At 51.5% G+C, this 21,339-nt stretch overlaps 1 protein-coding gene and 1 long non-coding RNA gene across 3 annotated transcripts in view; both read left to right on the top strand.

The window, feature by feature from the left end:
* Positions 1 to 21,339, top strand: part of LOC130256475 (uncharacterized) — a 114,393-nt gene that overhangs the window by 36,666 nt on the left and 56,388 nt on the right. The window lies entirely within an intron of this gene.
* Positions 1,885 to 20,807, top strand: IL12RB2 (interleukin 12 receptor subunit beta 2). Its single transcript, XM_056498118.1, has 16 exons — positions 1,885 to 2,435; positions 5,838 to 5,903; positions 6,729 to 7,019; positions 7,978 to 8,092; positions 8,752 to 8,921; positions 9,114 to 9,253; positions 9,876 to 10,020; positions 12,332 to 12,411; positions 14,754 to 14,970; positions 16,817 to 17,005; positions 17,634 to 17,735; positions 17,811 to 17,963; positions 18,947 to 19,084; positions 19,306 to 19,393; positions 20,058 to 20,148; positions 20,379 to 20,807. The coding sequence occupies exons 2-16, from the start codon at positions 5,846 to 5,848 to the stop codon at positions 20,790 to 20,792; spliced, it is 2,391 nt and encodes a 796-aa protein (XP_056354093.1). The 5' UTR covers positions 1,885 to 2,435; positions 5,838 to 5,845; the 3' UTR covers positions 20,793 to 20,807.

Genomic DNA, 21,339 nt, shown 5'->3' with positions numbered 1-21,339 from the left:
GCTCGGCTTAGTCACTCCCCTGTGGGGCTCAAGAATTCAGCTTAGAAACTATTTAAACGAGACTAAAGAAACAATAAATAAAATTAACACACAATAAATTAAATATTAAATGTGCATCTGAGTGGCGATTTTAAACCCTTTCAGCTCATTACCATGCAGGAGGATGTGGAATTAGTTCTGGTTTGAGGCTGGCAGCGCAGGTTTAGGCTCAGCTTAGTCACCAACTGATGGCGTGACCTTCAGTTCCGATCTAGAGACTCCGGCTCGCTGCAGGACCGAAGGTCAAGGGCACCTGAAACCCCCGGGAGGAGCAGCAGGTCACAGGAACGCGCTCTGAGCAATCCTCTGAGCTGGGTTTGACTCTGCTCGCAGCCGGCAGCCCTGCAGAGCTTTGGTTTCAGCAAATTGTGCGAGAGATCGAGTGAGATAAAAGCTCTGCAGAGGCTAAAACTGGATTCCAGGCTGGGAGGTGTCACTGAGCTCAGTAACACCCCCAGACCTCGGGGGATTTCTGAGCTCGCAGAGCGGAGATCAAAGCCCAGACTGAGACCGAGGCTCTGCAAAGCTGCAGAGAAGGGCCTGGCTCAGCAAAACCCGGCTGGAAACAGCAGCGGGGACAGAAACAAAACTAAACTGGGATTGAGCATTAAAAGTGATGGGATTTGGGGGAGCCTCTCCCATTCCGGAGCATTTGTGGGGTTTTGGGAGGAGGATGGGAGGGTTTGGGAGGATTTGGGAGGAGGATGGGAGGGGGATAGGAAGGTTTGGGAGGAGGATGGGAGGGTTTGGGAGGAGGATGGGAGAGTTTGGGAGGAGGATGGGAGGGTTTTTGGGAGGAGGATGGGAAGGTTTGGGAGGAGGAGGATGGGAAGGTTTGGGAGGAGGAGGATGGGAGGGTTTGGGGAGGAGGATGTGACGGTTTTTGGTAGGAGGACGGGAGGGTTTGGGAGGATGGGAGGGTTTGGGATGAGGATGGGAGGTTTTGAGGAGGACGGGAGGGTTTTTGGGAGCAGGACGGGAAGGTTTTGGGAGCAGGACGGGAGGTTTTAGGGAGCAGGACGGGAAGGTTTTAGGAGCAGGACGGGAGGTTTTGGGAGCAGGACGGGAGGTTTTGGGAGCAGGACGGGAGGTTTTGGGAGCAGGTCGGGAAGGTTTTTGGGAGCAGGACGGGAGGTTTTGGGAGCAGGACGGGAGGTTTTTGGGAGCAGGACGGGAGGTTTTGGGAGCAGGACGGGAGGTTTTGGGGTCCTGCACAGGCTGAGCTCGGGCTGTGGAGCCGGGCTGGCGTTTCAGAGCAGAGGATGTGAGAGGTGAGGCTGCGGTTTGGCTCCCCAAATGTCAGCTCCGGGCACATCCCATGAGAACGGCGCTGGAACAGCGAATAAAAAAACGAATTACAGAGGAGACCGAAATTCTGTGATTGCTGCTCACCCGAGCAGCCGAGCCCTTCCTCAACAGAGAGGAGTTAAAAGTCCTTCCTTTTCCATCCCAAACCATTCCAGAACCCAGGAGCCGGGCACTGAGGATGGCACCAGCACCTCCTGCTCTGCCTCTCCTCCTCCTGAGTAAGGAGAACAAAATGAAAAAGAAAAGATGAAAAAGATAAGATAAAAGAGATAAGGATGGTTAAAAAGATGATAAAAATATAAGAAAGGGGAAAGGGAAAAAAGAAAAAAGAAAAATGGAAAAGGAAAAGGGAAAAGAAAAAGGAAAAAGAAAAAGAAAAAGAAAAAGGGAAAGGGAAAAGAGGGAAAAAAGGAAAAAGAAAAAAGGAAAATGGAAAATAAAAAAGAAAAAGGGAAAAGGAAAAGGAGAAAAAGGAAAAAGGGAAAAGGGAAAAAAAAGGAAAGGGGAAAAAGGAATAAAAGGAAAAGGAAAGAAAGGGAAAAGAAAAAGATAAAGAAAAATGAGAAAGAGTAAAAGGAAGATGAAAGGAAAAATAACAGAAAAAGAAAGAAGAAAAAGGAAAAGTAAAACAAGACAAAGGCAAGGAAAAAATACAAAAGAAGAAAAGAGGTGGGGGGGAAAGAAAAGTGGAAAACAAATACGTAAAGGAAAGAAAATCAGAAAAAAAAAACCAGACACATTTTTTAAAGGAGAAGAAAAAGGAAATAAGAAAAAAAAAATAGAAGTAAAAAGGAAGCAAGAGTTGTTGGAGGGTGATGGACGGGTGATTTCCTGCTGCCCGTCAGTGCGACAGCGAACTCTGCTCACCTGCAGCATCCACCAGCATCTCCCTCAATCGGTCCTGGCAGAGGGAACGATGGTGCTGGAGCAGCGGGACTGAAATAAATCCCTGCGGAAAAGCCCGGGCGGGGCTGGAACCCGCAGGATTCCTCATGGTGCCCTGGCTCAAACCCGTCCCTCCGGGCTGCGGCCGAGCTGGGAGCGGCTCTGGGAAAGGGGAACTGATGAAGACAGAGAGCGAACAAGAGGTAAAATGGAGTTTTTGATATTCGGAATTTTCTGGGGAATCGGCTCCCCCCAGACCCTGTAAATGAATGATGATTGTTGGCAGCTCTGGAATGGAGCCCGAGTGTTGCTCCTGGCTTTGGGAGGGAGGAAAAGCAAATTTGGGATTCCTGGAGGCTGCAAACTTTGCGTCCCCTCATTTCTAGAGCTGCCCCTTGCTGAGCTGCCCGAGGTAAGGAAAGCTGATCATAATCAGTCAGAAAAGCTGAGCTTGTGCCACTGATAACCTGAAAGGGGAAAGAACAATAACAACAAGATATTCATCCATTTAAAACTCTGTAAAAGTGGCAGTGGGCTGTGGGAGGGCTGAAAAATGAGAGAAAGCAAAAACCATCTCACAGAGAAGGTAAACGAGGGTGGATGTGTCCCCAACTCCGAGCGAGGGATGCTGAGCTGCGATTTATTTTAGATTTCCTCTTTTTCTTCTTCTCCCTTCCCTTTTCCCCTTTCTTTTCCCTTTCTTTTCCCTTTCTTTTCCCTTCCCGAGCATCCCGAGCATCCCCCGGGGCTCGGGCGGAGCTGCCGGGACCGGAGCGGCTGCGGGGCTCGGGGTGAGCGACCCCGGCCGGGGGTACCGGGGGTACCGGGGGGTACCGGGGGGTACCGGGGGGTACCGGGGGGTTCCGGGGGTAACCGGGGGCACCCCCGAGCCTCCCGGGGCTGGGGGATCCCCAGGGGCAGCGGGAGAGCGGCGCCCTGGGAGAGGCGGGATGCTGCAGCCTCGGGATGGGGCTGTCCTGGGATTTTGGTTGTCCCGGGATTGTCACTGTCCTGGGATTGTCACTGTCCTGGGATTGTCATTGTCCTGGGATTGTCGTCATTGTCCTGGGATTGTCATTGTCCTGGGATTGTCATTGTCCTGGGACTGTCATTGTCCTGGGATTGTCATTGTCCTGGGGTTTTCACTGTCCTGGGGTTTTCATTGTAGTGGGATTTTCATTTTCCTGCGATTTTCATTTTCCTGGGATTTTCACTGTCCTGGGATTTTCATTTTCCTGGGATTTTCATTGTCCTGGGATTTTCATTTCCCTGGGATTTTCATTTTCCTGGGATTTTCATTTCCCTGGGATTTTCATTTCCCTGGGATTTTCATTGCTTCGGGATTTTCATTGCTTTGGGATTTTCATAATCCTGGGACGCTCCTGCTCCAAGATTTTCATTGCTTTGGGACCCTCCTGCCCTGGGATTCTCCTATCCTGGGACATTCACTGTCCTGGGATTTTCACTGTCCCGGGATTTTCACTGTCCTGGGATTTTGATTGTCCTGGGATTTTCACTGCTTCGGGATTTTCATTATCCCGGGATTTTCCTTATCCTGGGATCCTCCTGCCCTGGGATTTTCCTGCTCCAGGATTTTCCTGCTCCAGGATTTTCCTGCTCCAGGATTTTCTTGCCCCGGGATTTTCCTGCCGCGGGATTTTCCTGCTCCTGGCGCTCCTTCCCAGGGCTCCGTGTTTTCCCGGAGCTGCTGCCCAGGAATTCTCACTATCCCAGACATTCCCTGCCCTCTGGGATGGAGCAGTGCCAAAAATCCATCCTGAATTCCCGGGGCTCTGATTAAATCCCCCACACTTGGCATTTTTGGGAAGAGCCCCAAACCTCGGGAAGGTCTGGGATGACCTGGGGTGTCACTGTCCCCACAGAGCCTGGGGGCAGAAAAAGTGCAGGAAAACTTCCTTAAAAACTCGGTGCCAGTAATTAGGGATGTGTGAGATTTTGGGGCACAAACTGTGAATTTTTTTCTGCCTGAAATGACTGAGATGTTCCTCTTTCCATCAGTTGTTCCTGCCAGTTCTGGAAAGCACAGCCGAGGTTTTTTAGGGAGAAGTGGGGTTGAATCCAGCTCTGGAGCTGTGCTGCTGCTCAGCTGCTTTCATTTCAGAGCCCCAGGGCTGCAGGGACAGCAGGGGTGACAGAGAGGGCTCTGAGATGAGATTTTGGGGATAAAAGCACAAACCCCAAGCTGGGACCCCACAGACACCTCGAGACTTCTCCCCCCCCCCCGCCACAGGACAATGTCCTTTAATTTCAGAATTTATCAGCAGCAATACTGATTTCCTTCCTTGTGCCTTGAGAGCCTGCCTGGAACAGAGGATAAACTATTAAAGCAATAAAGTAGATTTATATATGTAATAATTTATAAATGCATATATATATATATATATGCATAAATTATAAATATTAAAATAATCAAAGGATTCACCTGGGGCAGTGCAAGAGCCTGGATGTGGCTACACCCAAGATGGACCCAAGCCATGAATTTTCACACTTTTATAAATTTTGGTCCATTTCTATATTGGGTTCACTGTCCAATCCCAGCTCCAGGCTCTGCAGTCCCACCCTCCCAGATTCTCTCCTCCATTCTCTCTGTTTGCACTTTTTGGGGCTGGAGCTGCAGCGTGTCCTTGGTTCTGGGCTGGACAAGGATTGTTTAGTGTGACTGAGCTGGGAGGAGAACTTGGGACACTTTATAGGGAATTCAGAATTGCACACCCATGCAGTGCAGAATCTGGAAATACAAAACTAAAACTTAAGGCATGGCACTGCTGTGCAATCTGGAGAGGTTTAATTCATTTCTCCTGTTCTTACTCTGAGCTGGAGGCTGTTCCTCAGCAGTTTCTCATCCTTTGCTCCCATCACTGGTTTTACCCCTTGTCCCTGCAGTAACTCTGGTTTTACCCCTTGTCTCTGCAGTGGGGCTGGTTTTACCCCTTTTCTCTGAAATGGGGCTGGTTTTACCCCTTGTCCCTGCAGCCAGGCTGGTTTTACCCCTTGTCCCTGCAGTGGGGCTGGTTTTACCCCTTGTCCCTGCACTCAGGCTGGTTTTACCCCTTGTCCCTGCAGTGACTCTGGTTTTACCCCTTGTCCCTGCAGCCAGGCTGGTTTTACCCCTTCTCTCTGCAGTGACTCTGGTTTTACCCCTTCTCTCTGCAGTGGGGCTGGTTTTACCCCTTCTCTCTGCAGCCAGGATGGTTTTACCCCTTCTCTCTGCAGCCAGGATGGTTTTACCCCTTTTTTGGCTGTTTTGGGCAGCCTGCTGCCAGCAGCAGCTCTTGGTTTGCAGGCTGCTCTCACCGGCTGATCTGGGTTTAGTGTTAGGCAGAGCATTTCCCTGAAGAACTGCTGAGATTGCTCATCCTGGCACTTACCATCACCCACCACGTGCAGAGGGCTCTGCTGAGCCACTGCTGCAAGGCTGAACCTCACAGCCTCAGGATTTAAACAAAACCCGGGAATGTTCCCTGGGGAGGTCTCACAAAATGAGCATTTGGGATTTTTCTGAAGCAGCAAAGCAGAAAAACACAAAGTTCTGTGCACAATAAATACTTTTCAGGAGGTGGTAACAGGAATTCCTTTCCCTCCAGGCACCAAAATGCCATTTGCATGGATCGTGCTCTCAGCAATTTGGTTGGTGCTGCACTTCCCAGCAGGTAAGAGGGGTTTGTCCCTGCACAGCAATTATCTCTCAAATGAAGCGCTCAGCCTGGTTAGGATGGGGTTTTTCACCTTCTACTCCAGTGCCAGTGAACATTTCCTTTCTGGAGTCAGTAAGTGATGCAGGGAGCTTGTTTGGGTTTTGGTTCAAGGCAGAGCCGTTGGTTTTGTGGGAAAAGGCGCCGGGGACAGGCAGAGCTCATGAACAGGAAAAAAAAGATCGTGTTCACAGAATCCCAGGATTTGGGATGGGAGGGACCTTAAACCCCACCCAGTGGCAGGGACACTTCCAGTGTCCCAGGGTGCTCCAAGCCTGGCCTTGGGATCCAGGGGCAGCCACAGCTGCTCTGGGAATTCCATCCCAGCCAGGAATTCCCAATTCCCAATATCCCATCCCTGCCCTCTGGGAATCCATTCCCTGTGTCCTGTGCCCCCATCCCTTGTCCCCAGCCCCTCTCCAGCTCTCCTGGAGCCCCTTTGGGCACTGGAAGGGACTCTGAGCTCTGCCTGGATCCTTTCCTTCTCCAGGTGAGCATTCCCAGCTCTCCCAGCCTGGCTCCAGCAGCTCCAGGTCCTTGCTGTGCCTCCTGCACAGCTCTCCTGGCACAGCCACTTTTACAATCCCCACTCAAAGGAGGGCTCTGTAGTCTTTACCTGCGATTCTCTTGTTTTTTTGGGGACTGGGAACAACCCCGTGGCCGCTGATCCCAGCCAGCATCCCACGGGCTCCCAGAATTTCTGCATCCAGCATTTGCGGGGGCTCCTGGAGCACAGCAGGTCCTGCAGCTGCTGCCTGAGCTCATGGTGCCGTTCCCCCGCAGGATCCTGCGGGAGAGGGGCGGCGGGGGCCGCAGAGCTGTGTCCCGGGGGGAATGTGACCGCCAGCACCCCCAGAGCCGTCCGGCCCGGCGCCAGCCTCGCCCTGTCCTGCCGCCTGGCACCCGCCTCCTGCTGGGCAGCGATTTTCCTCAACGGCTCCGAGCGGCGCAGGGCGTGGGGAGGCGCGGTGAGCGCGACCTTCCTGCTCACTGCCCACGGGAAACACACCTTCACCTGCAAGAGAATCTGCGGCAGGACCAGCCTGGTCTGCGGCATCGACATCTGGGCTGGAAGTAAGGGGAAATCGCTTAGGGAAAATCAGTTAAGGGAAAATCGCTTAAGGGAAAATCGCTTAAGGAAAAAATCGCTTAAGGGAAAATCACTCAAGGAAAAATCGCTTAAGGAAAAATCACCTAAGGAAAAATCGCTTAAGGAAAAATCGCTTAAGGGAAAATCGCTTTAGGAAAAATCACTTAAGGAAAAAATCACTTGGATGGATGGATGATGGATGATGGATGGATGATGGATGGATGGATGATGGATGATGGATGGATGGATGGATGGATGGATGGATGATGGATGATGGATGGATGGATGATGGATGATGGATGATGGATGGATGATGGATGGATGGATGGATGGATGGATGGATGGATGGATGGATGGATGATGGGTGATGGATGGATGGATGGATGGATGATGGATGGATGGATGGATGGATGGATGGATGATGGATGATGGATGGATGGATGATGGATGGATGATGGATGGATGGATGGATGGATGATGGATGGATGGATGATGGATGGATGGATGGATGGATGGATGGATGGATGATGGATGGATGATGGATGGATGATGGATGGATGGATGGATGATGGATGGATGATGGATGGATGGATGGATGGATGGATGATGGATTGATGGATGATGGATGGATGGATGGATGGATGGATGGATGATGGATGGATGGACGGATGGATGGATGGATGGATGATGGATGATGGATGGATGGACGGATGGATGGATGGATGATGGATGATGGATGGATGGATGGATGGATGGATGATGGATGATGGATGGATGGATGGATGATGGATGGATGGATGATGGATGGATGGATGGATGGATGGATGGATGGATGGATGGATGGAGCTCTGGGGTGCCTGGTCTGGCTGGAAGTGTTGGACCCTTAAAGATGTGACCCAAAGCAGGCTGGGATTTTAGGAGTGACAGGAATTTGTGTTTCAGATCCTCCAGAGCAGCCCAGGAACGTGTCCTGTATCCAGTATGGGACACGGGGACACCCCACCTGCAGCTGGGACAAAGGCAGGCCCACCTACCTCCCCACAGTCTATAGAATAGAGTAAGAGATGGGCTGTGGGTCTAATTAATGCCTAATTATCCCCTGGAGCAGCTTTCTGATCATGTCCTGCTGCCCCCTCGGGGTTCAGCAGACACAGAGGCTGTGCCAGTCCATCCCTTAGGAAAGGGAATCCTGTCCCAAACCCCCAGGATTTACCCTGTCCCAAACCCCCAGGATTTAGATTTACCCTGTCCCAAATCCCAGGATTTTACCCTGTCCCAAACCCCCAGGATTTACCCTGAACCCAAATCCCCAGGATTTTACCCTGTCCCAATCCCCCAGGATTTATATTTACCCTGTCCCCAAACCCCAGGATTTAGATTTACCCTGTCCCAAACCCCAGGATTTACCCTGAACCCAAACCCCCAGGATTTAGATTTTCCCTGTCCCAAACCCCAGGATTTACCCTGTCCCAAACCCCAGGATTTACCCTGTCCCCAAACCCCAGGATTTAGATTTACCCTGTCCCAAACCCCAGGATTTACCCTGTCCCCAAACCCCAGGATTTACCCTGTCCCCAAACATCCAGGATTTACCCTGTCCCCAACCCCCAGGATTTAGATTTACCCTGTCCCAAATCCCCAAGATTTTACCTTATCCCCAAACCTTCACCTTTCTTGCCCCACAGAAATCCAACCAAACCTTTCCCTCTGCCCCAGGCTCTCCAATGGGACTGATGCCTTTTCCTTTCCAGAAGAATTTCCCAGTCAGGAGTTTGGGGCTCAGAGCAAGCTGGATTTTCACTCCAATTACACCGTGGTGGTTTCTGCCTCCAACGAATTAGGAAATGCCTCTTCCCAGCCACTCACCTTCATGTTGATAGACATAGGTAAACATCACTCCCCACCTCTCAGCCAGACCTTGGGGAAGACCTCAAAACATTCTGGATCTTGGAAAAATATTCAACATTAAACCTCTTGTTAAAACCATCCATCCAGCCTAAACCTGTTATTCTCCTTTCCACCTAACCCTCCTGGGCTGTGCTGCCTCTCTGAGCCCTGTTTCTCTGTTTTGCTGCCAGTGAAGCCACATCCTCCCGAGTTTTTGGTGGAATTTGATGATTCCTCTGCCACCAGCTGCACCATTTCCTGGCAGGGTGAAGCACGAGCACAGCACTGCAGGCTGAGGTACCGTCCCCTCGGCAGGGACACCTGGAGCACGGTAATCCCCCTGGGATCGAGGGAATTGGGGACCTGCTGGAGAGGGAAAAGCTCAGAGCCCCTTGCAGAGCCTAAAGGAGAGCTGGAGAGGGGCTGGGGACGAGGGATGGAGGGACAGGACACAGGGAATGGATTCCCAGAGGGCAGGGGTGGGTGGGATACTGGGCAGGGATTGTTCCCTGGGAATGTGATGAGAGGCTGGGGTGGAATTCCCAGAGAATTGGATCCCTGGCAGTGTCCCAGGCCAGTTGGAGCACCCTGGGACAGTGGGAGTGTCCCTGCCGTGGCAGGGGTGGCACTGGGTGGGTTTTAAGTTCCCTTCCCACCCAAACCATTCCATGATTCCACGAAGTTTTTGCTTTAAGTGGGAGCCGAGCAGATCACTCAAACAGAGATTCTGGTATTGGCACATAAACAATGAGGGATTTTTCAGATTAAACCCTGCAGGCTTGATGATTCCTCACATCATTTTTGAATTATTGAAGCTGCCTCAGATCAAGATCAAGATTTCTTTTTTTATTATTATTATTTTTTTTTTGAGTTGCCTGTGAATTCGCCATCCAGCCCCTCGCTGCCCTTGCTCCCCCGCCGGTTTAAGCTCGATTTCTCGGTGCCCGCTGCAGGTGGAAAGCTTCGGCAGGGAGCGGAGCCGGCTGCGGGGGCTGGAGCCGGACACGGAGTACGAGTTCCAGGGGAGCTGCGGGGTCCGGCCGGGCCGGGGGCTGCGCAGCGCCTGGAGCCGCAGCCGCGGCCGCACCCCGGCCGCCGGTAATCGCCGGGAACGGGGGACAGAGGGACAGAGGGACAGAGGGACAGAGAGACAGAGGGACAGAGGGACAGAGGGACAGAGGGACGGGGAGCCCTTTGTGTCGGGATAAAGGGACAGGGGGTCTCTCAGACTTTTGGAGGACTCACCTCCCATTTTATCCCAATTTCCCTCTTTTTTTTTCCCCCATTGCTGAGATTGCCCAAACCCCGATACCTGAGATTCCCCTCTAATTATAACCCTCCCTTCTAATTCTTAATTCTTACAGAATTCATAGTTTTCCCCCCCGTTGCTTCTTTCACCTCTCAATATCCGATTTAATTTCTCAGCAAACAGTTTGTGAAGGCAAACCTCTTTTCCCATCATCAATCAGTGGAATCCATCCCGTTGTTTCTTTTGGTGCTAACCTTATCTACCAACAGATCTTGCTTGTAAAGATAAATAAATGTGACATTCCTGTCACGATGAACCCACTGTCCTGCCCCAAACCCCCTGGGAACCCATCCCAGGGACAAACTGCTGCTGGGGCGTTGTGTGCCAGCTCTGGAGCCAGAGCCAGAGCCAGGAGAGAAGTTTCTGTAAGAAAATTGCTTTTTTTTTTTTTTTAGTGAACAAACGGTGAAGCTGCTGGTGTTTCTCACAGAGCAGGAATTTCCAGAGTTCACCGGGAGGATTTGGGGTTGGAATGAGATCTTAAAAAAATTAAAAAATAAAAAAACAAAAAAAAAACCAAAAAAAAAACAAAAAAAAAAACAAAACAAAAAAAAACTTTTCAAGGAGAAATTCCTTCTCAAAATCCTCCACACCTTGTCTAATTGCAAACCCAAAATCAAAACCTTTAGAGGAGAAATTCCTTCTCGAAATTCTCCACAACTTGTCTGGTTGCAAATCCCAAATTAAAGCTTTATATGGAGAAATTCCTTCTCAAAATCCTCCACACCTGGTCTAATTGCAAACCCAAAATCAAAACTTTTAGAGGAGAAATTCCTTCTCGAAGTTCACCACAATTTGTCTGGTTGCAAACCCCAAATTAAACCTTTTAGAGGAGAAATTTTTTCTCGAAATAATGCACAACCTGCCTAGTTGCAAACTCAAAATCAAACTTTTCAAGGAGAAATTCCTTCTCAAAATCCTCCACAACCTGATTGCAAACCCAAAATTAAACTTTTTCATGGAGAAATTCCTTCTCCAAATTCTCCACACTTTGTCTGGTTACAAACCCCAAATTAAACCTTTTAGAGGAGAAATTTCTTCTCGAAATTCTGCACAACCTGCTTAGTTGCAAACTCAAAATCAAACCTTTTCAAGGAGAAATTCTTTCTGGAAATTCTCCACACCTTGTCTGGTTGCAAATCCCAAATTAAACTTTTTCATGGAGCAATTCCTTTTCCAAATTCTCCACATCTTGTCTGGTTGCAAACTCAAAATCAAACCTTTTCATGGAGAAATTCCTTCTCCAAATCCTCCACAACTTGTCTGGTTCAAACTCAAAATTAAACCTTTTAGAGGAGAAATTCCTCCTCAAAATCCTCCACACCTCACCTGGCTGTAAACCCAAAATTAAACCTTTTCATGGAGAAATTCCTCCTCCTGCTCATTTTTTTTTTTTTTTTTTTTTTTTTGGAGTGTGAGCTGCCAAAATCTTTCCTTGTTCCTGTGTCAACCCAGGCTGGTGCAATCCCACATTTGAATTTTCCTGCTTGGAGCTCCCAGTCAATGCTCAGGTTTTATTTCTGCTGCTGCTTCTTGTTTCTGTTCCATCACTCCAGGACAAACTGCTCTGAGGGTTTTGTGGATTTTCTGCAGCCCTGGACTGTTCACCAGCTGCCCCCTGCTCCAGATATTAATGATTGGGATTTAATTTATGAATTTAATGAGGGGCCAAGCTCTGCCATCCCATCACCTCAGCTTTCCTTACATATTTATCTCTGATTCTGGATTTTGGGAGCACATCCACCAGCCAGCTCTTCCCTTTAGTGTTATTGTGGGAGTTTTCTTCAGAATATCAAGATTTCCAGTCAGAGCTGAGGAAGGCAGAAGGGTTCAGGCTGCCTCAGGAAAATCCCACATCCCACAAACCTGATCCCTGTTGTTCCAGGATTGATGGAACCAACCCCCACAAGCCTCAAATTTCAGCACAGACAGGAGTAAAAAAAAAAAAAAAAAAAAAAAAAGATTAGCACAGCCTGCAGCACTCCAGGGGCATTTTAAAGCTTAAATTTGAATTTTCTCAGGGGTTTTGCCTCCTTGCTGTCTCATTTCTTGGTTTCTAACCCAGCCATTCCCACTGCTCTGCTTTTCCCTCCCCTCCAGTGCCAGGTGGGGTCCTGCAGGTCTGGTACAGGCAGCAGGACCTGGACTCTGGGCACCAGAACCTCTCCCTCTTCTGGAAGGTGAGTGCAGTGAAACCCCAGCCAAGCCCAGCCCAGGGCCTGCTGAGAGCAGGAATGAGGATTTTTGGGATTGCAGGAGAGGATTGGAGGCTGGGAGGGCACAGGGGTCTCACCAGTTCACCTGGGAGGAGATCCAGCAGCATTTTCCCAATTTCATGGAATGCCAGAATTATTTGGATTGGGAGGGACCTTGAATGTCTTTTTATTCCATGGGAGGGACATTTCCACCACCCCAGGCTGCTCCAAACCCATCCAGCCTGGGATCCAGGAGCTTCTCTGGGAATTCCATCCCAGCCAGGAATTCCTTCCCAATATCCCAATAAATATCCCAAAATCCCATCCATCCCTGCCCTCTGGCAGTGGGAATCCATCCCCTGTGTCCTGTACCTTTATCCCAAATTCTCCACCATTTTTGTGGTTTGGTGGGCAGAGCTTGGGGCTGGTTTAAAGAATTTGGTTTAAAACTTACCAGAGCTGGGTAAAAAAAAAAATAAAAAAATTCAGTGTTCCCCTACTGCACAAGTGAAAGCAGAAATTCTCATGAGATTCTGTGGCCCCAGACATTGTGGCTTTAACTGGAAGAACTTTATCTTGCAGCACTTTCTGTATCAGGAGTGACTTCCTGCAGCATCATTCATAAAACAGGGTAATAAACTGCTTTTAGAGGTTTCACAGCAATTTCAAAGCCAGACTCAGGACCACTTCCTACCAAGGGTGTGTCCTTTTTCTCAGACAAATACCCAGAAAAGGGTTGAACATTTAATTTTTGAGGGTTTCCAGTGCTGAGCCACTGCCAGGGCGCTGCAAATATTCTGGTTTGTGCTTTGTGCCTTGGTTGTGACAAAAAACAGCCAAAAAAATGAATTAATGTCACAGAAACACCGGGAAACTGAAACTGGGAGTGCAACTGCAGCACCCAGAGGGGAATTAAAATCAGGGTGTGGTGTTCCACAGCTGTCAGAGATCTGTGTTCTGAGGGTTAATTTTAGATAATTCTTTATGGTGGTTTTAAGCAGAATTCAGGTTTTTCCTCCCAAGCAAAACCTGCTCATTTTGACAAATCCAGCTGAGCTGTTGATCATCTTATTTTTTTTTTTAATTCTCCCTTGTGAAAATTGTGGCTGGAATTCAGTTTCACTGTCCCCAGCTGTGCTGCTGCTGGAAAAATCAGCATCTCCCAGCAAAAGAGTTTCAGTAAACTGGAATTGAGTGGGAAAAATAAATCCTGGGATGGTTTGGGTTGGGATGGAGCTTAAAGCCCACCCAGTGCCACCCTGGCCATGGCAGGGACACCTCCCACTGTCCCAGCTGCTCCAGCCTGGCCTGGGGCACTGCCAGGGCTCCAGGAGCTTCTCTGGGAATTCCTCCCCAGTCTCCCATCCATCCCTGCCCCGGGTGGGATCCATTCCCGGTGTCCTTGTCCCAGCCCTCTCCTGCATTCCGGGTGACAGTGGCAGTGACAGTGACAGTGACAGTGACAGTGACAATTACAGTGACAATTACAATGACAGTGACAGTTCCAGTGGCAGTGACAGTGACAGTTCCAGTGACAGTGACAGTGACAGTGACGGTGACAGTGACAGTGGCAGTGACAGTGGCAGTGGCAGTGACAGTGACAGTGACAATTACAGTGACAATTACAGTGACAATTACAATGACAGTGACAGTGACAGTGACAGTGACAGTGACCGTGAGTGGCAGTGACGGTGACAGTGACAGTGACAGTGACAGTGACAGTGACAGTTCCAGTGGCAGTTCCAGTGACAGTGACAGTTCCAGTGGCAGTGACAGTGACAATGACAGTGACAGTGACAGTGGCAGTGACAGTGACAGTCAGTGAGACAGTGACAGTGACAGTGGCAGTGACAGTGACAGTGACAGTGAGTGGCAGTGACAGTGGCAGTGACAGTTTCAGTGACAGTGACAGTGACAGTGACAGTGACAGTTCCAGTGGCAGTGACAGTGACAGTGACAGTGACAGTGAGTGGCAGTGACAGTGGCAGTGACAGTGACAGTGACAGTGACAGTGACAGTGACAGTCAGTGACAGTGACAGTGGCAGTGACAGTGAGTGACAGTGACAGTGACAGGCAGTGGCAGTGACAGTGGCAGTGACAGTTCCAGTGGCAGTGACAGTGACAGTGACAGTTCCAGTTACAGTGGCGGTGACGGTGACGGTGACAGTGACAGTCACAGTGACAGTTCCAGTGGCAGTGACAATTACAGTGACAGTTCCAGTGGCAGTGACAGTGACAGTTCCAGTGGCAGTGACAGTTCCAGTGGCAGTGACAATGACAGTGACAATTACAGTGACAGTGACAGTGACAGCGCCCTGTCCCGCAGGCTCTGAGCAGGGCCGAGGCCGGAGGGAGGATCCTGGGCTACACGGTGACCCTGCAGGCGCTGGGGCAGGGCCCGCTGCCAGCCCAGCGCCACCAGACCAGCCGGAGCAGCTTCTCCAGGGTCACCCCCCGGCTGCGACACAAGGTCACGGTCAGTGCCCGCGGCCCCCGGGGCAGCTCCGCCCCCGCGGCCGTCCTGAGCCAGCCGGGCAGCGCAGGTGAGGCTGGCGGGGGGTCAGAGGGGGCTGGGGTCACAGAGGGGGGATCCCCTGGGGTCACAGAGGGGGGCCGGGGTCACAGACTGGGGGGTCCGGGGTCACAGAGTGGGGGGCCGGGGTCACAGAGGGGGGATCCCTGGGGTCACAGAGTGAGGGGTCCCCCGGGGTCACAGAGTGGGGATCCCTGGGGTCACAGACTGGGGGATCTGGGGTCACAGAGGGGGGATCCCCGGGGGTCACAGAGTGGGGATGGACCCTCTGGGGTCACAGAGTGGGGGATCCCTGGGGTCACAGAGTGGGGGATCCCGGGGTCACAGAGTGGGGATCCCTGGGGTCACAGAGTGGGGGGTCCCGGGGTCACAGAGTGGGGATCCCTGGGGTCACAGAGTGGGGGGTCCCGGGGTCACAGAGTGGGGGGTCCCGGGGTCATAGAGTGGGGATCCCCGGGGGTCACAGAGTGGGGGGTCCGGGGTCACAGAGTGGGGGGTCCCCCGGGGTCACAGACTGGGGGATCTGGGGTCACAGAGTGGGGGGTCCGGGGTCACAGAGTGGGGGGGATCTGCTGCATCACAGACTAGGGGGGATCCTCTGGATCACAGAGTGGGGAGGGATCCCGGGGTCACAGCCTGGGGATGGATCCCTGGATCCCAGCCAGGCTCTCCAGCCTGGGGATGGATTCCCTGGATCACAGCCTGGGGATGGATCCCTGGATCACAGCCAGGCTCTCCAGCCTGGGGATGGATCCCTGGGATCACAGCCTGGGGATGGATCCCTGGATCACAGCCAGGCTCTCCAGCCTGGGGATGGATCCCTGGGATCACAGCCTGGGGATGGATCCCTGGATCCCAGCCTGGGGATGGCTCCCCAGGGCTCTGTTTCCTGCCACCCCCCCTGCATGTGCTGTGCTCCCTCTCCCTTGTGCTCCTCTCAGTGGAACTTCAGGAATCTGCTGTTCCACTTTTCCCTGTGGTTTTCTCCAGCTCCAGCCCTTGGAATATCCCTGTTCCCCCTCTGCATCCCTGCAGCAGCTCCCTGTCCTTCCTCAGGCTCAGCAGGGCAGGGTGGATGTGCTGTGCCAGCTCCTCCCAGGGTTTGGGTTGGGGTGGCACAGCCAAGGTGGGCTGAGTGTCCAGTCCATGAGAACAGACAGGAAGCACAGGATCACAGAATCACAGAATTCCAGGATCACACAATCCCAGAATCACAGAATCCCAGCATCCCAGGATCACAGGATCACAGAATTGTGGGATCATGGGATCACAGGATCACAGGATCCTAGAATCCCAGAATCACAGGATCACAGAATCACAGGACCACAGAATCCCAGAATCACAGGATACCAGGATCACACAATCCCAGAATCACACAATTCCAGGATCACACAATCCCAGAATCACACAATCCCAGAATCCCAGAATCCCAGAATCACACAATCCCAGAATTCCAGAATCCCAGAATCACACAATCCCAGAATCCCAGAATCAATCACCAGGCTGGAAGACACCCCAATCGAGTCCAACCGATCCCATCACCTCAACACCCACAGCACCCAGTTTCACACCCAATCCTTTTTTAAACACAGGGATGGTGACTCCACCCCCTCCCTGGGCAGACAATTCCAACGCTTTATCCCTCTTCCCATAAAACACTTTTACCTAATATCCAACCCTCATTTCCCTTGGGACGTGTTTCCCTCGGGACGTGGCTGCTGCCGTCAGCAAACCCCTCACCCTCCCATCAGCACCTTCAATTCATTTTCACCCCTCCCCAGTAAAACCCCCCGGATGTGTTTGATGGAGGCTGTGACATCTTTGTGCTGACAGCGGTTTCTGCTCCCCCCTGCAAGATCTGCCCCCTCCCGAGCGAGTCTCTGCCGTGGCCCTGGGGAACAGCAGCATCCTGGTGAGCTGGAGCCCCCCTGCCCGGGCTGCCCTGCCCGTCGGGGGGTACGTGGTGGAGTGGGCAGAGCCGCAGCTGCAGCCCTGGCACAGCTGGGTGAGGCTGCCCCCGAGCCAGCTGGCCACGGTGATAGCAGGTAAACGGGCTGGGCAAGCACCTGGTGGGGCTGGAAGGACTTTAGGCAGCAGGTCAGGTTGAGTTTGGTCTCCAAGGGAGGCTGGATGGGGTTTGGAGCAGCCTGGGGTGGTGGGAGGTGTCCTTGCCATGGCACTGGGTGAGTTTTGAGGTCCCTCCCAACCCAAAGTAGTCTGGGATTCTGTATTCCTATATTCCTATATTTCTATATTCCTATATTTCTATATTTCATTTCTATATTTCTATATTCCTATATTTCCATATTCCTATATTTCTATATTTCTATATGCCTATATTTCTATATTATTTCTATATTTCTATATTAATTTTTACTAAAATCACTTCTGGGGATCCAGGGGCAGCCACAGCTTCTCTGGGAATTCTATTCCAGGGCCTGCCCACCCTCCCAGGGAACAATTCCATCCCTGCCCTCTGGCACTGGGAAAAATTAATTAATTTTCAGTTTAATGCCCAGTAAGGCTCTGCTGGGCTCAGTAGATCAAAGAAAATTTCTTCCCCTTCTTTATGAAAGTTCTATCAATAATCACAAGCTTATCCTGCTGCAACATTTCTGCCCTGAGTGCAAATCCACGAGCAAGCAGCTCTCCAGCTGTCCCCTGTCCCTGCAGAGCACATCAGAGATCACATCTGCTATCAGATCAACGTGTCTGCGCTCTACCGGGACCGAGCAGGACAGGCAGCATCGGTCAGGGGCAACTCCACAGCACGAGGTGAAGCCCAGGGAGCCCCTCCGGGTGTTTTTAGGGCGCTCGAAGCTGAGCTCTAACCCCTGTCCTGTGTTGCAGCTCCATCAGCCGGGCCCCAGGTGCTCGCAGCCCCCCGGGGCAGCGGCGTGCTGGTGTCCTGGGGGGAGATCCCGGCTGCCCAGCAGGGCGGCTGCGTGGCTGCCTACCGCATCTACCTGCTCAGGAGGGGCGGGCAGGGCCCCCAGCTGCACGGTGGGTGCCTGCCTGGGCTGCTCCTGCTGCCTTTCCAGCACTGAACAGTCCAGAGTTCTTTCTGCTTCCAGTCTGGAACTATCAGATTCATCCCTGCTTCTTCTCCCTCCTCTTCTTCCTCCTCTTATTCCACTTCTTGCCTTTCTTCTTCTTCTTCATCATCTTTTTCTTCTTTTACTTCTTCATCTTCTTCTTTTTCTTCTTCCTCTTCTTCATCTTCTCTTCTTCCTCCTCTTATTTTTATTCCTCTTCCTCCTCATCTTCTTCTTCTTTTTCTTCTTGATCTTCTTCCTCACTTTCTCTTCTTCCTCCTCTTTCTCTTCCTCCTCCTCTTATTCCTCTTCTTCCTATTCTTCCTCTTACTTGTCTTCCTCTTCCTCCTCCTTTTTTTCCTTACTCATCCTCCTTTTCTTTTTCCTTATTTCTCCTCCTCCTCTTTTCTTTTCTTTTCTTTTCTTTTCTTTTCTTTTCTTTTCTTTTCTTTTCTTTTCTTTTCTTTTCTTTTCTTTTCTTTTTCCTTATTCCTCTTCCCCCTCTTCTGCTCTTCTTCCTCCTCTTCTTATTCTTCTTCCTCTTCCTCACCTTCTCTTCTTCCTCCTCCTCTTATTCCTCTTCTTCTTCCTATTCTTCCTCTTACTTGTCTTTCTCTTCCTCCTCTTTTTTCTTACTCATCTTCCTTTTCTTTCTTCCTCTTCTTCTTCTTCTTCTTCTTCTTCTTCTTCTTCTTCTTCTTCTTCTTCTTCTTCTTCTTCTTCTTCCTCATCTCCTTCCTCTTTCTTCTTCTTCTTCTTCTCCTCCTCCTCCTCCTCTTCCTTCTCCTCCTCCTTCTTCTTCTTCTTCTCCTTCTTCTCCTTCTTTCTTCTTCCTCCTCCTTTTCCTCCCCTTCCTCCTCTCCTTCCTTTATTCTCCTCCCCTCCCCACCTTTATTCCAGCCTCAGGCAGTCAATCCCGAGCCGGGCTCTCCATCTCCCGTTTCCCTGCAGCCGTTCCCGGCGGGGCCGGCCCTCGCTCCGTGCACATCCCGGACCTGCCCCCGGGGCAGCACCACGACCTTTGGGTGACAGCGGCGACAGCGGCCGGGGAGGGGCCCCGGGGCAGCACCGCCAGCGTCTGCCTGGAGAGTAAGAAGCCCTGGCAGGAGCTCCTCGCCCTTTGCCACACCCTGGGGATGCTCCTCCTGCTCTCTGCAAGCGCTCTGAAGATTTGGAGATGTTTGAGCCCCCAGTGCTGCGCTGCGCTGTCTCCTCAGAGCTGGAGGGTGGTTTATTCATGGAGCACAGAAAGATTTGGGGTTTTTTTCATCTTTTTAATGGAGCTGAATGGTGGCTGCTCTGCATTTCAGGTGCTGAGGGATGGGTGACTCTGGTGCTCATCTGCAGCTTCTTCATCCTCTCAGCCTGCGTTTGTTCTGTGCCTCCAGCAAGGAAAATGTGAGTGCATCCCTTGGCTGTGTCCCAGTAAAACTGGGATGGTTTTTAGGAGGGATTAAATCCCAGAATGGTTTGGGTTTAAAAAGATCTTAAAGCCCATCCAGTGCCACCCCTGCCGTGGCAGGGACACCTCCCACTGCCCCAGGGTGCCCCAGCCCCATGTCCAGCCTGGCCTTGGGATCCAGGGCAGTCACAGCTGCTCTGGGCACCCAGGGCATTTTATAAATCTTTTCTCCCATCTAATCTAAATCGACCCTTTTTTAGTTTAAAACCTTTTTTCCCTTGTCCCATGGGATGGTCGTGGCCCTGCATGAGCATGGAACAGTGAGGGTTGTTCAAAATGAAGGTTTCAGAGCACATGAGTGATAACAAAAACAGGCTCTGAGCTTAAAACACACCCTGTAGTCCATAGATACTGTGAATTTTAACCAGATCTTGAAATCAAACTGAAGGGGAAAAATCTTTGGGAATTATCTCCATCCAGCCAAGAGCTGTGCAGGTCCAGGATCACAGCTGGGTTAATTCCACACCTGGGGTCACACCTGGGTTAATTCCACACCAGGATCACAGCTGGGTTAATTCCACACCTGGGTTAATTCCACACTCAGGGAGCTGCTGCAGGTCTCACCACTCACGTTTTTAATTGCATTTATCCTCTCTGCAGGTTCCTGTCCCTCCTCCTGCCACAGTGGCAGAGCAAAGCCATTCCCGACCCTGCCAACGCCACGTGGGCCAGGAGCTTAGCAGCCACCAAGGTAAACTAGAGAGGTTTTTATTCTAACCCCACAGCCTTCATTAAAAAAAAAAGCAATTGGAGCCACTGGAGCCAGTAATCTCTAAAGCAGCAAATCCAGCAATCCGTGGATAATCTCGCAGGAGGAGGCTCAGGATGTGCGGGGCAGATGAAAAGGCAGGAGAAGGCGGAGCTGATGCATTTTTTAGCAGGATGAGCGCCGGGATTGAGGGCGTGTGTGTCCCCCTGCAGGCGGAGCTGAGCGCTCCCTCCAGCCCCTTCCTGCCCTTCGAAGAGCCCGAAACGAGCCCGGTGGAGGAAACCTCGGGGGATCCTGAGCCGCCCACCCGTGGGGACAGCCCCGGGGACAAGGCGGAGGCGGGCAGCGCCGGCAGCGGGGCGCAGGAGCAGCAGCAGCCGGCGGGGCTGTACCGGAGGCTGCTGGCGGAGCCGCTGGGCGAGTACATCTCCAGCCCGGGCACGGCCCCGCTGCCCCCCGAGCCCGAGCCCAGCCCCCTGCCCGCCCTGCCCAGCGCCTTCCTGAGCCCGGCGAGCCCGGGGAGCCTCACCCTGGACCGGGTGAGGCTGAGCTGCGGCCCCGGCCCCAGCCCCAGCCCGGCACAGGGCGAGGCGAGCCCGGCACGCGTCTGGCGCCTGGCAGCGTAACTTGGTTCTAATGGGAGCTCAGCCTGGATCTGGCACGTTATAAAATATCTCGGTGTTTCAGTGAGAGCTCAGCCTGGGTTCTGGCACGTTATAAAATATTTTGGTTTTAATGTGAGCTCAGCCTGCATCTGGCACTTTACAAAATAATTTGGTTTTAAAGCAAGCACAGCCTGGATTCTGGCACTTTACAAAATAATTTGGTGTGTCAATGAGAGCTCAGCCTGGATTCTGGCACTTCACAGAATATTTTGGTTTTAATGCGAACTCAGCCTGGATTCTGGCACGTTATAAAATAATTTGGTTTTGATGCGAGCTCAGCCTGGGTTTTGACACTTTACAAAATAATTTGGTGTGTCAATGAGAGCTCAGCCTGGATTCTGGCACTTCACAGAATAATTTGGTTTTAAAGCAAGCCCAGCCTGGATTCTGGCACTTTCACGAAGTATTTCAGTGTTTCAGCACAGCCTCTCCCATGTGACACCTCCAAGTGACAAAACCCTTCTCCAGACACGGCTGCTCCTCTGCACCTCTGGAACCTGGGGAAGCC

Source organism: Oenanthe melanoleuca, chromosome 8, assembly GCF_029582105.1.
Source record: "Oenanthe melanoleuca isolate GR-GAL-2019-014 chromosome 8, OMel1.0, whole genome shotgun sequence".
Taxonomy (NCBI): domain Eukaryota; kingdom Metazoa; phylum Chordata; class Aves; order Passeriformes; family Muscicapidae; genus Oenanthe; species Oenanthe melanoleuca.
The sequence above is the reverse complement of the archived record's forward strand: the minus strand, read 5'-3'. Positions and strand labels throughout refer to the sequence as shown.

Coding starts and splice junctions, on each gene's coding strand:
- IL12RB2 (XM_056498118.1), top strand. CDS start 5,846: ATGCCATTTGCATGGATCGTGCTCTCAGCAATTTGGTTGGTGCTGCAC. Junction 8,922..9,113: donor CTTCATGTTGATAGACATAG/GTAAACATCACT, acceptor TTTTGCTGCCAG/TGAAGCCACATCCTCCCGAG. Junction 17,964..18,946: donor GCAGGGCCCCCAGCTGCACG/GTGGGTGCCTGC, acceptor GTTTCCCTGCAG/CCGTTCCCGGCGGGGCCGGC.